The following is a 15039-nucleotide window of genomic DNA, read 5'->3' as shown; positions in this document are numbered from 1 at the left end:
CAGGCTCTGAGCCATCAGCCCAGAGCCTGACGCGGGGCTCGAACTCACGGACCGCGAGATCGTGACCTGGCTGAAGTCGGACACTTAACCGACTGCGCCACCCAGGCGCCCCTATTTTACCATTTTAAATGGAAATAGTTTTTCTTCTAAAGATCTACTACTTTACATTTTAGATGCATCAGGATGTCCTAGAACTAGAAGAAGACGCAAGATTTGGAGTCTAGTCCTACCTGTGCAATTCAAACAAGTTACTTAACCTCTACATTTTATACTCCCTTCATCTGTTAAAATGGGGAATAATGCCTCCCTGAGTAATTTAAAATGAGTTTGAGGAGGGGCGCCTGGGTGGCTCAGTTGGTTAATAAGCACCTGACTCTTGATTTCAGCTCAGGTCATCATCTCATGGTTCATGAGTTCAAGCCCCGCATTGGTCTTTAGGCTGACAGTGTGGAGCCTGCTTGGGATTCTCTTTCCCTCTCCCTCTCTCTCTACCCCTCCCCTGCTCACTCTCTCTGTCTCTCAAAAAAAAATTAAAAAAAAGTGTTTTTTTAATGAATTTGAGGATTAAGCAAATTAGATAGCTATATATAGATATATATAGATAGCCTTATTACAGACTCTGTATCTATCTATCTATCTATCTATCTATCTATCTATCTATCTATCAGTATCTCTATATCTATCTACTGATAGATAGATAGATATAGTCTAATTATTTGTAGAATTTTTATACTTTTCAGATTATTTTTATATTGATCACGTCATTTACATTTTATGAAAGCCCTCCACATAGTAGTATGGAGAAAGGCATAACGAATTGCTGCTGAAGATGCATGAAGAGCATGGACTTCATAGTGAGACTTGACTACCACTTCCTGGCGTCACCCCTTTCTGGCTGTGTGATAGTGGGGAAACTACTCAGTTTCTTGTACCTCCAGTACTCCACATAGATACTGACCTATTAAATGTCTTTTTCTACCCCAGAGGAAATACTCTGATTTAAAACCAGATGCTTTATGGGGCGCCTGGGTGGTTCAGTCGGTTAAGCTTCCAACTTCAGCTCAGGTCATGATCTCACGGTCCTTGAGTTCGAGCCCCGCGTCGGGCTCTGTGCTGACAGCTCAGAGCCTGGAGCCCGTTTCAGATTCTGTGTCTCCCTCTCTCTCTGCCCCTCCTCTGTTCATGCTTTGTCTCTCTATGTCTCAAAAATAAATAAACGTTAAAATAAATAAATAAATAAAATAAAACCAGATGCTTTAGACCTCTATTTCAACCTGTTATGGGGATCTGTCGTGTAACTAAGGTATAGTTGGAGATGCTTTATGGCTAATTTGTGTGTGTAAAATTTTTTGTACACACTCAAATATGTGTTTTGGAGAGATTGATGTTCATTCAATTTTTTTGTTTATTGTTCCAGTCCTGTAGCTACTAAGATATAAATATAACATTGGCCTTGTTCTCTAGGAGCCTACTGTCTGTGCAAGGGACAAGTTTACAACTCTAACATGACATGAGAGTAGTTACATTACAGATATATCCAGTGCAGACCATTTTTTATCACTTTTGGACCATACAGCTTTCACAAAACATTTGAGTATTGAGTCTTAGCTAATTTGATCTTTAGTATAATCTAAAGTATGACCTAATGCATTTTCATTTTATTGGTAATCCTAAATAGGAAAGCATGCTTCAAGTTACCTTGATGAGCCTTTTTAACTACACACTAATAACTGACTGCAGTGCCCTTATTCTGCTTATATTTTGGGTTTTTTATTAAATTTGTTTTATATTATTTTCATATCACTTCAGACTTAAGAAAATTGCATTCATAGTGCAATGAGGGGCACCTAGGTGGCTCAGTTAGTTAAGTCAGTAAAGTTTGGCTGAGGTCATCATTTGTCTCATGGTTCGTGAGTTCATCCTCACGTTAGGCTCTGTGCTGACAGCTCAGAGCCTGGAGCCTGCTTCAGATTCTGTGTCTCCCTCTCTCTGCCCCTCCCCCGCTCACACTCTGTTCCTCTCTGTCAGAAATAAACATTAAAAAACACTTTTTTTTCCAGGGCACCTGGTTGGCTCAGTCGGTTGAGCATCCGACTTTGGCTCAGGTCATGATCTCGCAGTTTGTGAGTTCAAGCCCTGTGTCGGGTTCTGTGCTGACAGCTCAGAGCCTGGAGCCTGCTTCAGATTCTGTCTCCCTCTCTCTGCCCCTTCCCCGCTCATGCTCTGTCTCTGTCTCTCAAAAATGAATAAATGTTAAAAAAAATTTTTTTTTAAATAGTGCAGTGAAATCCCACATACCTTTACCTAGCTCCCCTAATTCTTAATATTTTTACCTACCATATTTGCTATCATTTCTCTTCCTATATAATTAAAATATTTTTTATGAATCATTTCAAAGGAAGTTTCTCTCATGCCCCTTTTACCTCTAAATACAAATATTTTATAACACTAAATATTTTTTCATAAGAACAAAAGTATTACCATAGTACAGTGAGCTATATTAGAAAATGAACATTAGCATAAAACTAGTATCAGATTAATCTGTAGACCTTAATTATATTTTGCCAGTTGCCCCAATAATATTCTTTATAGGAGAAACAAAAATAGATCCTTTGGCCAGTCTAAGATTACGCATTGCCTTCATGACACTGTAGTCTCCTTTAACCTGGAGTAGCCCCCACTGTATGTCTTCCATGAATGTGGCATTTTAGAAGAAAACTAGCTAGTTATTTTGTAGAATATATTTCAATTTGTGTTTGATACATTTTCACAATTAGTTTGAGGTCATATATTTTTCCAAATTTTTAGTTGTGGTAAGATACACATAATGTAAAAATTTACCATCTTAAAACCATTTTTAAGTTTATATATCATTGGTAGTAAGTACATTCATTTTTGTGCAACCATCACTGTCATTCATCTACAGAACTCTCTTCATCTTTCCCTTGTGAAAAACCCACTGCAGACATTGTACTCAGTGGTGAAAGACTGAAAGTATTTCCTCTAAGAATATGTAGAAAATAAAAAGCACTGTGACAATAATATTTGCTTTTATAATTGCCCTTATAGTTATCTTTACTGAGATCTTTATTGCTTCAAACACCTTGAGTTACACTCTGGTGTCCTATCATTTCCACCTGCAAGACTCTCATTAGCATTTGTTTTTGGTTTTCTATTTTTTTCAGGACAGCTCTACTGGTAATGATCTCCTTCAGCTTTTGTTTATCTGGGAATATTTTAATTCCTCCCTCACATTTGAAAGACAGTTTTACCAGAGATAGGGTTCTTGGTTGACAAGGGGTTTCTTGTAGTACTTTAAATATATGTATCAGCCCACTGCCTTCTCACCTCGAGTTTCTGATGAGAAATTTGTTGATAATCTTATTGAAGATCCCTTGTATGTAATAAGTCACTTTTTTCTTGCTGCTCTCAAAATTCATTTTGTCTTTCAACAATTTTTTTTTAAGTTTATTTTGAGAGAGACAGAGATGGCACAAGTTGGGGGAAGGGCAGAGAGAGAGGAAGAGAGAGAATCCCAAGCAGGTTCTACCATGCCAGCACAGAGCCCAATGCAGGGCTCGAATCCACAAAGCTGAGAGATCATGAGCTGAAACCAAGAGTTGGATGCTTAACCAAATGAACCACCCAGGCACCCCCGTCTTTCAACAATTTGATTATAATATGTCTCAATGTGAATCATCCTACCATGAGTTTGTGGAGCTTCTTGGATGTTTGTACTCATGTGGTGATGGTGTTGTTTTTATCATATTTGCGAATGTTTTGGCCATTATTTTTTCTGTTCCTTGATCTCTCCTCTTCTGAGACAGACGTCCATGAGGTGTGTGTTGGTCCTCTTCATGGTGGCCCTAGGTCCCTTAGAATCTGGTCATTTTTCTTTAGTTTTTTTTTTTTTTTTTTCTGTTCTCAGACTTAATTTCCACTGTCCTATCTTCAGGTTTGTTAATTCTTCTGCCTGCTCGCATCTGCCTTTGAATTACCCTATTGAATTTTTCATTTCTATTATTGAACTTTTCAACTCCAGAATTTCCTTTTAACTTTTTTATTTTTTATAGATTTTTCCATTTTATCTATTATAAATTTCCCCATATTTCATTTTGTCTACTTTCCCTTTTAGTTCCTTAAACATATTTAATATGGTTGTTTCAAAGTCTTTGTCTAGTAGGTCTGCCACCAGGTTTTTTTAAAGGCAGTTTATCTTTTCTTTCTTTCATTCTTTCTTTTTCTCCTTTGAATGGGCCACTCTTTACTGTTTCTTGGCATGCCTTTGGTTTCTTTGCTGAAAACTGGACATTTGACTCCTATGATGCTTTAACTCTGGAAATCAGGTTCTCCTGTTTCCTAAGGTTTGTTGTTTTTTGTTTTTATTTTTGTTATTGTTGTTATTGTTTTAATTGTAGGCTAGCTCTGTGCCAAGAAATCAGTCTGCAGTACAAACTTAAGGTCTTCCTTAGGTCTTTTCTTTGCCTAAACCTTCCCTGGACAGGTACAGTGGCTTTCTAATTTCCCTTATATATGTGACTACTTTTGAATATCCTAGGTGTCTGTGTCTGACTCTCAAAAGGAGAAAAATAGAAAAATGAAATGGTGGGAGGAGATGTTTGCCCTTTAAATCCTCTGGATGTCACTTGAACCAGAGGGGGAGGGGCTTGTATCAATGGGAAGACAACAATAATGGCCATGCTTCTTTGTCTGCACCTCTGTGATCAGAAGCAGCAGTTAGCAATCAGAGCACAGATCCCCTATATTTGGAGAGTAGGTTTTTTTGTCCCTCCTAGTTTGTGCAAGTTTTGTGCCAGCAACTCCAAGAACACTTGCACAGCTAACTTAACAGGGCAGAGGGGTGGGAGTTGGACAGCTGCTACTGTGCTAAGAGCTGAGATGATTGAATTAACCACAATTTACCATCCAGTACTTCCCCTGAAGTTGCAAGCCTCCTATAGCCTATTCTGGGATTCAGTAGAATTTCAAAATAGATATATCAGATAGACTCTGCCAGTGCAGTTGTTGTCTAGGTGACAAATTTGTGTTGCTTCCTATTTTGCCATCTTCTCAGAATCCATCCTATTTATTTTTACATTCACTCTAACTTAAATTGATCACCTAAGTGATAGCATTTAACTTTTTTAATGCAGTGTCTCAAATTAGAATCCAAGATGTGTTCTGGGATTTGTGAGTTCTTCACATGAAAAAACACTTTTTTTATAATTTAGTAGGAGAGAAGGAGACTGTCATTAAGCAAATAACATAATGAAACTTTGATAAATAGTAAGAAGGAGAAATACAATGCACAGCATAAACACATTTTCTAAACTCCTAATTTTGGCCTGTTTTAAATAACGGGATTTTAGAATTATTTTAACAGTTTGTTTTTTTTAATGTAATACTGCTTTCTGAAGTTGTGTAAGAATGCTGCATTGTGTTACAGCAGCAATCCCTATGAGGCCTGTTATTAATGAGATGGAATAGTAAAAATTTGGATGAGCAAAATTATGTTTGAGTCTTGTTATTGATACTTGGGTCAAATTCTCAGGGGTTTGTTAGTTCCTCTTTTTGGAATATCCCTTCCCCCTTTAGTAAATCTCTGAGTGAATTGTAGGACTTCATTATTGTCCTAGTTGAACATACACAATGGTATATGTTGTTATATATACTATATACAACGGTATATGTTGGTTTCTATTGTTGACAACAAATTTTCCTTTACTATTTGCTGAATCCTCACACAGTCCTCTTGGGTAAAGGCATGTGTTGCTGTCCCTTTATAGATGGAGAAAATGAGTTTCAAGAACACTTATGACTTACCTATACACTCAGAGTTACTGAATAGTAGAGTGAGATAGAAACATCATTAGAACCAAGTCTTTTGATGTCATTTGAAGTGAGGTGCAGGGAAGAGTTTTTCTTCATTTGAAATAATTTTCAAATAGATTAAGTTTTTTTGTTTGACTCCTAAGCAGAGCTGGTAATTTCATGTCACCTGTTCTGCTACCCACTATCCCGTTTACAGATCCCAAGGTCTTAAGCTAACCAGATTTGCTACCGTTTCTGATTTTAGTGTTCTTTCTACCTCAGCTGTTTGAAAGTATGTACTTTCTGTGGCCAAGTTTTTCTGCATCTCTCCCTTCAGAAGTAGCCTGTTCTTTAGCTTTTTGTTGCTAGGGTATTGTGCCTTTCTGCATTGTTTATCATACCCTTCAAACACATTAAAATTGTGCTACCCGTTTAATTTTCATTCCTACCTCCTTGAGAGCTTTGGAGGATTACTTTGTCAGATACTATTTCTGTATTTTGTGAATCAAGAATTTAGAAAATCTCAAGTGATTAAGTAAGAGTATAGTGTATTCCAAATTAAATGTTTTAATTCTCTACCTTCTAACACAGTCTTAAATATTTTTTCTTTATTTTAGGCAGTTAAACTTGAGGCAGTCAGATCATGCCTCTTGTGCTTCATTTATTATAGACTCTATTTGAGACCATCTTTTATGATCTTTTTAAATGGCTAGGTTTTCTTATCCTGATAGTACTTTTGGTTGAAATTCTTGCCTAATCCTCAATGTGAACATTCCTGGTTTTTGTCCAGTTTCATGTTATTAGCATCATTTCCCTTCAAATATGATCATTCCCACGTTAATTATAAGATACATATAAAAATAACTTTATTATATATTACTATGTTCTTTAAGTCAAAATTACAGATTATTCCACTCATCTCTATTTTTTATTTTGAACTGAACCTTAAAGTTGAAATCAGCTTTATGATGTGAATGCTAATATCTTAATAGCAACTCTAACCTATAGTATTTCACAACTGTCTTAGTTATTCACATCCCACAAACTGAATAGTTGTCTCAATATAATTTTTTTGCTTTATTTTTTATTATGAAAAATTTCAACATGTAGAAAATGTAAATGAAATGTAAAGAAATGTAATGAAATGTAAAGAAATTTCAAAAGTCCTTACATGTAGAGGCAGTAGTAATACGGTGAATTCCCATGTATACTCATCACTAAACTCCAGCAATCATCAACTCATGTGCACTCATATGATCCATAATCCCTCTCATTCCTGACCTCTCATTGTCATTATTTTATTTGAAGTATATTTAACGCATTGTATCATTCAATATCAGATAGACTTTTTATATGACTAGAATCAGAAGATAACTTCTATGCAATGATGATGATAACAGACTTTTTTCATTGTATGTTTGTTAATAAATGGGCAGAGGGAACCAAAAGGCTTTGTTGCCTTAATTTTTGAAGAATGTAACTTCTTTTGTGACTTTTTTTTGTGTACCCTTTTCTTTCTTGCTATCCTCTGTAATTGCTTGAGCAAAATAAGGTAAAGTTGTGCCCTTAATTTTTTTAATGAAGTGAAATATTATGAATTTGAGGAATCTCAATGGGTCACTGGGAGATGAATAATTTCAGATACTCATAAAATCTCAAATGTCTGTAAGTTGACTAGTTTTACCTAATAATCTTATATAACTAGTATTTGTACTTCATAGATTTGGTTTTCACTAAGTCATCTGAAAATAGATTATTACATTCAGAGGTAGAACTGCATGTAAAGTATATTTAATTTTTATATATAATATTTTTATAATATATAATTTTATATATAATAAAATATTCTCATTTTTAATCTGCTTCATGTAGCCCAGTTGCATATTATATTGTTGTTTAACCATGCAACTGTGTTGTCTTTAAGCATTTTATCGCATTATCATCCAGATGTAGTACTTTGCTGAAAATGGCCTAAAACATTTGAACTCTGAACACTTACCTCTTAGAAATGCCCATATACTTGGAAGAAGATGGTTATTTTGTGTATAATGTTTCTTTCATATAGGTTTTATGTATAATTCTTTAGTTAATTGGGATAGCAGAACTATTAATGTTTATAAACATATCCTAAAATTTGTTTAAAGGATAGTTGTCTTTTTGAATGTATGTAAATGTCATTTGATATGGTACATTTATACTCATATAGAAGAAAGATAATTTTGAGGGGGGATCACATACGTTTCTGGTATGTATGTCTGGATATGTTTTTCATTTGGTGTTTATTGCATTTTATTCTTTAAATTTTATTTCATCTAAATAATAATTACTTTCCAGCTTACCCAGAAAACCATGCCTTTTTCAATCCATACATAATTAGAGATATGTTATTCTACTTGTTTTTTTGTTTGTTTTGCTCTTGAATTTTTGACCATTGTTATTCGGTGAGTTGTCTAGAATAACGGGTGGAAAGCGATAATTACAACTGAAAATAGAGATTTTTTTTTCTGGGTGATAAAAGATTGGAATCTTCGTGGTATCCTTGGGAATAGAAGAACTAATGATTTCTGAAAACTCAGGAAGAGTTCTTTTTTTTTCTCTTTCTATGGCAATAAATAACTTTATTAAAATAATTTTATTAGGAAGTTTAAATAGGAAGGGACAAACTGGCAGCATTTTTGAGAAATAAAGAGAGGGTGTACACTTTTCAAATGACAGAGAAGATTATTTCAAATAGCAAAGTTTTAGGCCTAAGAAATTATTAACTTCATTAAAGCAGCAATGTTATATGTCATATTTTCTGGGAACTGTGATATGATAGTAGAACCCTTAAATTTAAGTGTAAAGAACAAGTAAAATGTAACTAAACGCTTATTATATTTTTTAAATATTTTTTTAATTTAAAAAATTTTTAATTTATATCCAAGTTAGCATATGGTGGATATTTTATTTTTAAATTTTATTTCTTTAATTAATTAATTAATTAATTAATTTTTAAATTTACATCCAAATTAGCATATAGTGTAACAATGATTTCAGGAGTAGATTCCTTAGTGCCCCTTACCCATTTAGCCCATCCCCCCCCCACATCTCCTCCTGTATCCCTCTGTTTGTTCTCCGTGTTTATGAGTCTCTTCTGTTTTATCCCCCTTCCTGTTTTTATATTATTTTTGTTTCTCTTCTCTTATGTTCATCTGTTTTGTCTCTTAAGGTCCTCATATGAGTGAAGTCATAAAATTTTTGTCTTTCTCTGACTAATTTCACTTAGCATAATACCCTCCAGTTCCATCCACGTAGTTGCAAATGGCAAGATTTCATTCTTTTTGATTGCCAAGTAATACTCCAGTGTGTGTGTGTGTGTGTGTGTGTGTGTGTGTGTGTGTGTGTGTGTATTAGGTATAAGATTATATGTATATATATATATACGCACACACACACCACATCTTTTTTATCCATTCATCCATCGATGGACATTTGGGCTCTTTCCATACCTTAGCTATTGTTGATAGTGCTGCTATAAACATGGGGGTGCATGTGTCCCTTCGAAACAGCACACCTGTATCCCGTGGATAAATGCCTAGTAGTGCAATTGCTGGGTCGTAGAGTAGTTCTATTTTTAGTTTTTTGAGGAACCTCCATACTGTTTTCCAGAGTGGCTACACCAGCTTGCATTACCAAGGAAGAGTTCTTATACAAAGAATATTTGTGGGTTTTTTTTAGAAGGCTGGTTAACTTTCTCACAGATCTTAAGAAAATTATGTCTGTTTTAGCAGAAATAATTTATTTCTGAAAAGCAAATCAAATTTAACTGTTTATACTTAATTCTTTTCATCTTCTGGTGCTGGAAACTGGCTCATTGATTAACATATGAAAAGCTCATATAAAATTAAAATTTAAGAAATAGCAAATCTTTCATATGCTTCTAACATTTATGGACATTAGTAATTAATGTGTCAATTTTCCTGTTAAGCTAACACATTTACAATTCTTTCTTTAAGGCAAACCCTCCTCCAGTACTGGTCAACACAGATAGCTTGGAAACATCGAGTTATGTAAGTTCAATTTCCTCCACACATTTAAATAATTCTGCTTTACCTGTTCAGTTTTTGATACATATACAAAGGTAACATCTTCATTTTCTTTAATACATTGGACTTGTGATGTTCTGTCACTAAGCTGTAGTTGTTAAAGTCAATGAAGCAATACTGTCCTTCTTTGGTTTTTTTCCCTGTACTTATGCAAAGCAGAAATGTTGAAATAGAAATTTAGGGTTTATTTTTTTTAATGACTAATTTTCACTAGAGGCTATCTCTGACTGGTAGTCACTTAAACAGTGCCATATATTCAGAGTCATTTTAGAAATCTATTTGAGTGACTAGATTTTTAGTACCCAGGCATATATGTATATGTTCACATGTTAAAATAGTTATAACTTTGTATTAAATTGATTAGTGCTTCTCTGTAAACTTACTTTGTTAAAAAGCCCTTAAAGATAAATAACCAGAACAGCAGAATCTAATCTAACATTTTTTTACTCCAAAGGAAAATGTCTTCAGAGATGTTTAAGTAGAAGTAGTTCCTGTGCTTCTTTTTTTAATCAAATGGTACATAATTTTATAGACTGTAAGTCCTTTTTTCCCTGTTTTTGGACTATAGTTGATTGCAGTCTGTATTTTAAAACACTGCCTAATCCAAAATCATGAGGACACTTAGGTTTTCCTCTAAGAGTTTCATAGTTTTAGCTCTTACATCTAGATCTTTGATCCATTTTGAGTTACTTTTATATATTGTGGAGGTAAGAGTACAGCCTCATTCTTTTACATGTGGGTGTCCAATTGTACCATCACCATTTGTTGAAAAGCCTATTCTTTCTACATTGAATGGTCTTGGCACCCTTGTAGGAAATCAGTTATTAATATATGGGTTTATTCTGGATTCTTAATTCTCTACTATTGATCTTTATGTGTATCCTTATGCCAATACCACATAGTCCTGATTACTGTAGCTTTGTAATAAGATTGGAAATCAGAAGGTATAAGTCCTTCAACTTTTTAAGCTTGTTTTGGCTACTCTGGGTTCTTTCCATTTCTGTATAAATTTTAGGATCAGGTTGTCAATTTCTGCACGCAACAAAAGGGCAACTAGGATTTTGGTAGGGACTGGTTTGACTGTAGGTAAATGGGGGCAGTATTGCCATCTTATCAATATTATATCTTCTAATCTGTGAACACAGAATGGCTTTCCATTTGTTTACAACTTTAATTGTTCTCGAAATGTTTTAATTTTCACTGTACGAATCCTACACTTCTTTTGTTTAATATTTATTCCTGAGTATTTTTCTCTTTTAATGCTATTATAAATGGAATTGTTTTTCTTAATTTCATTTATGGATTTTTCATTGCTAGTGTATTAGAGTATAATGGAATTTTAGGAATTCATTTAGAAACATAATAGATTTTGATCTTATATCCTGCAACCTTACTGAACTCATTCATTAGTTTTTTAGTGTGTAGATTCATTTGGATTTTTTATATAAGATCATGTCATCTGCAAATTGAGATAGTTTTACTTCATCCTTTACAATCAGAATGTATGTATGTATGTATGTATTTATTTATTTAGCCTAATTGCCCTGGCTAGAACCTCCATTATTTCAGTGTTTAATAGAAGTGGCAAGAGCAAATATCTTGTCTTATTCCTGATCCTTGGGAGAAAGCTTTCAGTCTTTTACCATTAAGTATGCTGTATTATACTCAATTTTCAGTATTAATTGATATAATTTTATTGGCATTGGGGTTGATTCTGTCTCTGTGCATTCCTATTCTTTTTTAAATAGTAAAAAAATGTTAGGGGAAGGCAAAGTTAAGGACAAAAATTCTCAGTTCTTACTGATTTCAGTAATAAGATGGAAATGAAGTAATTTGTTGAAATAATTTCCATCTATTTGTCTTTTTTTTCCTTAAGACATACCACAAATAGTGAAGGTTACAAAAATTCATTTGATTGGACTTTGGTAGTTTTCTTATATACTAAAAGCTTCATTTTTTCGATATATATTGTGTAATTGGTAACTGTAATATTTTTAAATCAGCCTAAATGCTGCTCTTCATTATTTAGTAAAATCTTAATGTAAATTCTTTTGGGGTTAATACTTTGTATTTAGTTATGTTAATTCTTCATTAGGAAGAACATTTTCTTCTTCCCAATACATTCTTATTTTTAGATTCTTACCTTGTAATAGTTTAGACTTTGAAGTTTTTAATTGAAATTACATATTAATAGGAACTATGAGTCACATGAATACTGATAGATAAAATCTTGACTTTCAGTATCTTATAGTTAGAAAGGAATTACTGAGTTGAACCTACACAACAAGGAATTAGTAAATTAAGCCTCCTTTTAAATCTTCCTTTGGAGAACTCTTATACTGACTATGTAACAGGATTTGTCTGTCCTGTTTGGATATATCGGTGTAGGCTGATGAGAAAATTAAAATCTTTGGGTCTGTAAGGGACTGAGGATATCTGTGTTACAATTTTTCCTCTGCCTCTTTATGGCATATATGTACCCATAATTAAAGCAAATTATATTAAAAAGAAAAAAATTATACAACTTAATAATTAATAAGTGCTATTCCAATATACTAGCAGTAACTAGTTGGAAATGAGTCCATTAACTCTGTCAATAAAATATGAAATACCTAACAATCAGCTTAACAGGAAATTATAGAGCTTGTAGTAAGAAAACTATAAAACTTTGCTGATGGCATAAAAGTATACCTAGGTAAACAGAGAATAGCTCTTATTGCTGAGCAGGAAGATAACACAGAGATCATCATTTTCCCCAGATGAATCTGTAAATTTGATACAGTACCAGTAATAGTTCCCAAAATGAGAGTGTGTTCGGGTGCGGGGAAGGAGGTGGGAAAGGAAGGGAGAAGGGGTGAGAGAAAAAGAAAGGAAGAACTTTAAAATTTAGTTTCTCTGTTGCACTAACCACATTTTAAGTTCTTAGTAACTATATGTGGGTAGTAACTACTGTATTGGACAAGGCAGATTATAAAATATTTGATCACAGAAACTGGACAGTGCTGATGTATAGAATAGTAAAAACTCAAAAATAGCCAAGTAAAATTTAAAAGTAACTGTGAGAGATTTCCCTACCAAATAATAAAACATTATAAAACACCATTAATTAAAGCAGCATTGTTCTGGTCCAAAACCAGATAGATCAATGGAATACAATTTGCCTTTGATATATGTTGTATAATCTTATTTTTCTTTTGTGGCCAGGTTTTTTTTAGATTAGTTGCTCTTGATTACAGCTCTGTAGGGTTTTTTTTTCCCATATATGTTAGAATTTTTTTTTTTTAATATTTAGGAATTTACCAGCTGTTCTTAAATGTCTTTGCTATTTGTGCCTTCCAACCAGACTGCTGCCATAATTTGTTCACCAGTTTACTTTTCTCCATTTGCTCTCCATTTTTATTTTATACTACCATATTTCCTTTTCTGGAAAATCTGTTAAACCTACTTGATGCTCAGAAACTTGAAAGAATATTTCTCATTGCTTAGTACAGCACTCAAGACCTTTCACAGTCAGACCCCGGTCGACTTCTAGTTTCTGCTCCAGCTTTGACCACCTACAGAAGCCCATTTTGTTGATAAGAATAAATTCAAAACCTAGAAAATATTAGCAATGACAGTTCTCAGGAACTATTCTAAGTCTACTCTTATATTTTTAAAGAAGAAAAAAAACTATTTTGTTAATAATATATTTACTTTGCCTGAAGATTGATCTCTCTCATTTTGTTCCCATGTTACCTCTCACCCTATCCTGTTAATTGAGAGTAATAGACCTTATATAATAATATAAATATTAGGCAAGCATTTCTTTCCTATTGGAAAAGAGGAAATTTTACCTTTTGTAAAATTACAAAAAAGAAGGCTAAGCAAACCAACCATTTTGTAGTTTTGCTGGAAAACATATTGCTGTTGAAAATATTAGACCACCATTGCTTTTTTTACTTTTATTGCCAATGAGGTGGTACTTACAAAGTAATTTTTGGCTTTGGTAATGTACTCGGCATTTTGAAGCCCAGTTTGAATATGTGTAATGTTGTATTAAATTGTCTCTATATATGAAATAGCAGTTTTAAGTTATTGAGGCTTTAGAAATAAAGTCATTTGGGGTCCATATTGTCTAGTCACTTTTCACCTTTTTATGATCACTCTTATCTAGCTAGAATCCTCACTAGATATCAATGACTTAGCATTAAATTAAGCACGAAGTACATTTACCATATGTTTACCTTTTGAGAAGGCTTAATGGTAAAAATACCAAATTTCTTAAAGCAGAAATCATAAGGTCACAATATAGGAATTTTACTTACTGACATCAAAAGGGCCATATAAGCACACTTATGTTGAAATGTTTTCCAGAATAAAATTTCAGAGTATTTAGAAATAAATGAACAAAAATAGAGCTCAGTGTAGCAGTGCTGGGATTTGGCCAAAGCCATATGCTGAGGAAAATGTATTACCTTTAATGGATGAGTTGGGGCACCTGGATGGCTCAGTCAGTTGAGCAGCTGACTTCGGCTCAGGTCATGATCTCATGGTTGGTGGTTTTGAGCCCCATGTCAGGCTCTGTGCTGACAGCTCAGAGCCTGGTGCCTGCTTTGGATTCTGGGTCTCCCTCTCTCTGTTCCTCCCCTGCTTGCACTCTCTCTCTCTCTAAAATAAATATTAAAAATAGAAGAGTAATCAGCATAAATGAAATAGCATTCAGCTCAAGAAACTTTAAAGAAAGAATAAAGAATTGATAAAAAAAAAAGTAATAGCATAGAATGTGATAGATTAATCAGTAATATTAAAGCCTCTTTGATAAAGACTGAGACTTTTAGCAAGAAAATAAAGACTATACAGATAACCTCTAGAGTAAGAAAAATGGTGTAGCTGCAAATACGAGGTTTTTTTTGTTTGCTTGTTTTTTACTCATAAAAAAGGACTTCCGGAGCACCTGGGTGGCTCTGTTGGTTGAGCGTCAGGCTGCACACCGAGCATGGTGCCTGCTTAAGATTTTCTGTCTCCCTCTCTCTCTGCCCCCTCCCTCATGCTTTCTCTCTCTCTCTAAGATAGATAGATAGAATGAACTTCTAGTCAAGTTGGTAGGATATGTATATGTATATGTATATGTATATGTATATGTATATGTATATGTATATGTATA

The 15039-nt window shown here is 33.9% G+C and overlaps 1 protein-coding gene across 29 annotated transcripts in view; it reads left to right on the top strand.

The window, feature by feature from the left end:
* DLG1 (discs large MAGUK scaffold protein 1) overlaps nucleotides 1-15039 on the top strand; it is a 275437-nt gene that overhangs the window by 155198 nt on the left and 105200 nt on the right. For 23 of the 29 annotated variants that reach the window (XM_040484886.1, XM_040484885.1, XM_040484903.1 and 20 more), the window contains one exon: nucleotides 9807-9860. The exons of the other annotated variants lie outside the window; for them this stretch is intronic. In XM_040484886.1, the coding sequence (XP_040340820.1) occupies nucleotides 9807-9860 (54 nt within the window). The remainder of the gene's footprint in view (nucleotides 1-9806; nucleotides 9861-15039) is intronic. 29 annotated transcript variants of the gene reach the window in all.

The sequence above is a fragment of the Herpailurus yagouaroundi genome, unplaced genomic scaffold (genome assembly GCF_014898765.1).
Source record: "Herpailurus yagouaroundi ecotype Mexico unplaced genomic scaffold, PumYag 162, whole genome shotgun sequence".
Taxonomy (NCBI): domain Eukaryota; kingdom Metazoa; phylum Chordata; class Mammalia; order Carnivora; family Felidae; genus Herpailurus; species Herpailurus yagouaroundi.
Note: the sequence above shows the minus strand (reverse complement) of the source record. Positions and strands in the feature narration are given on the sequence as shown.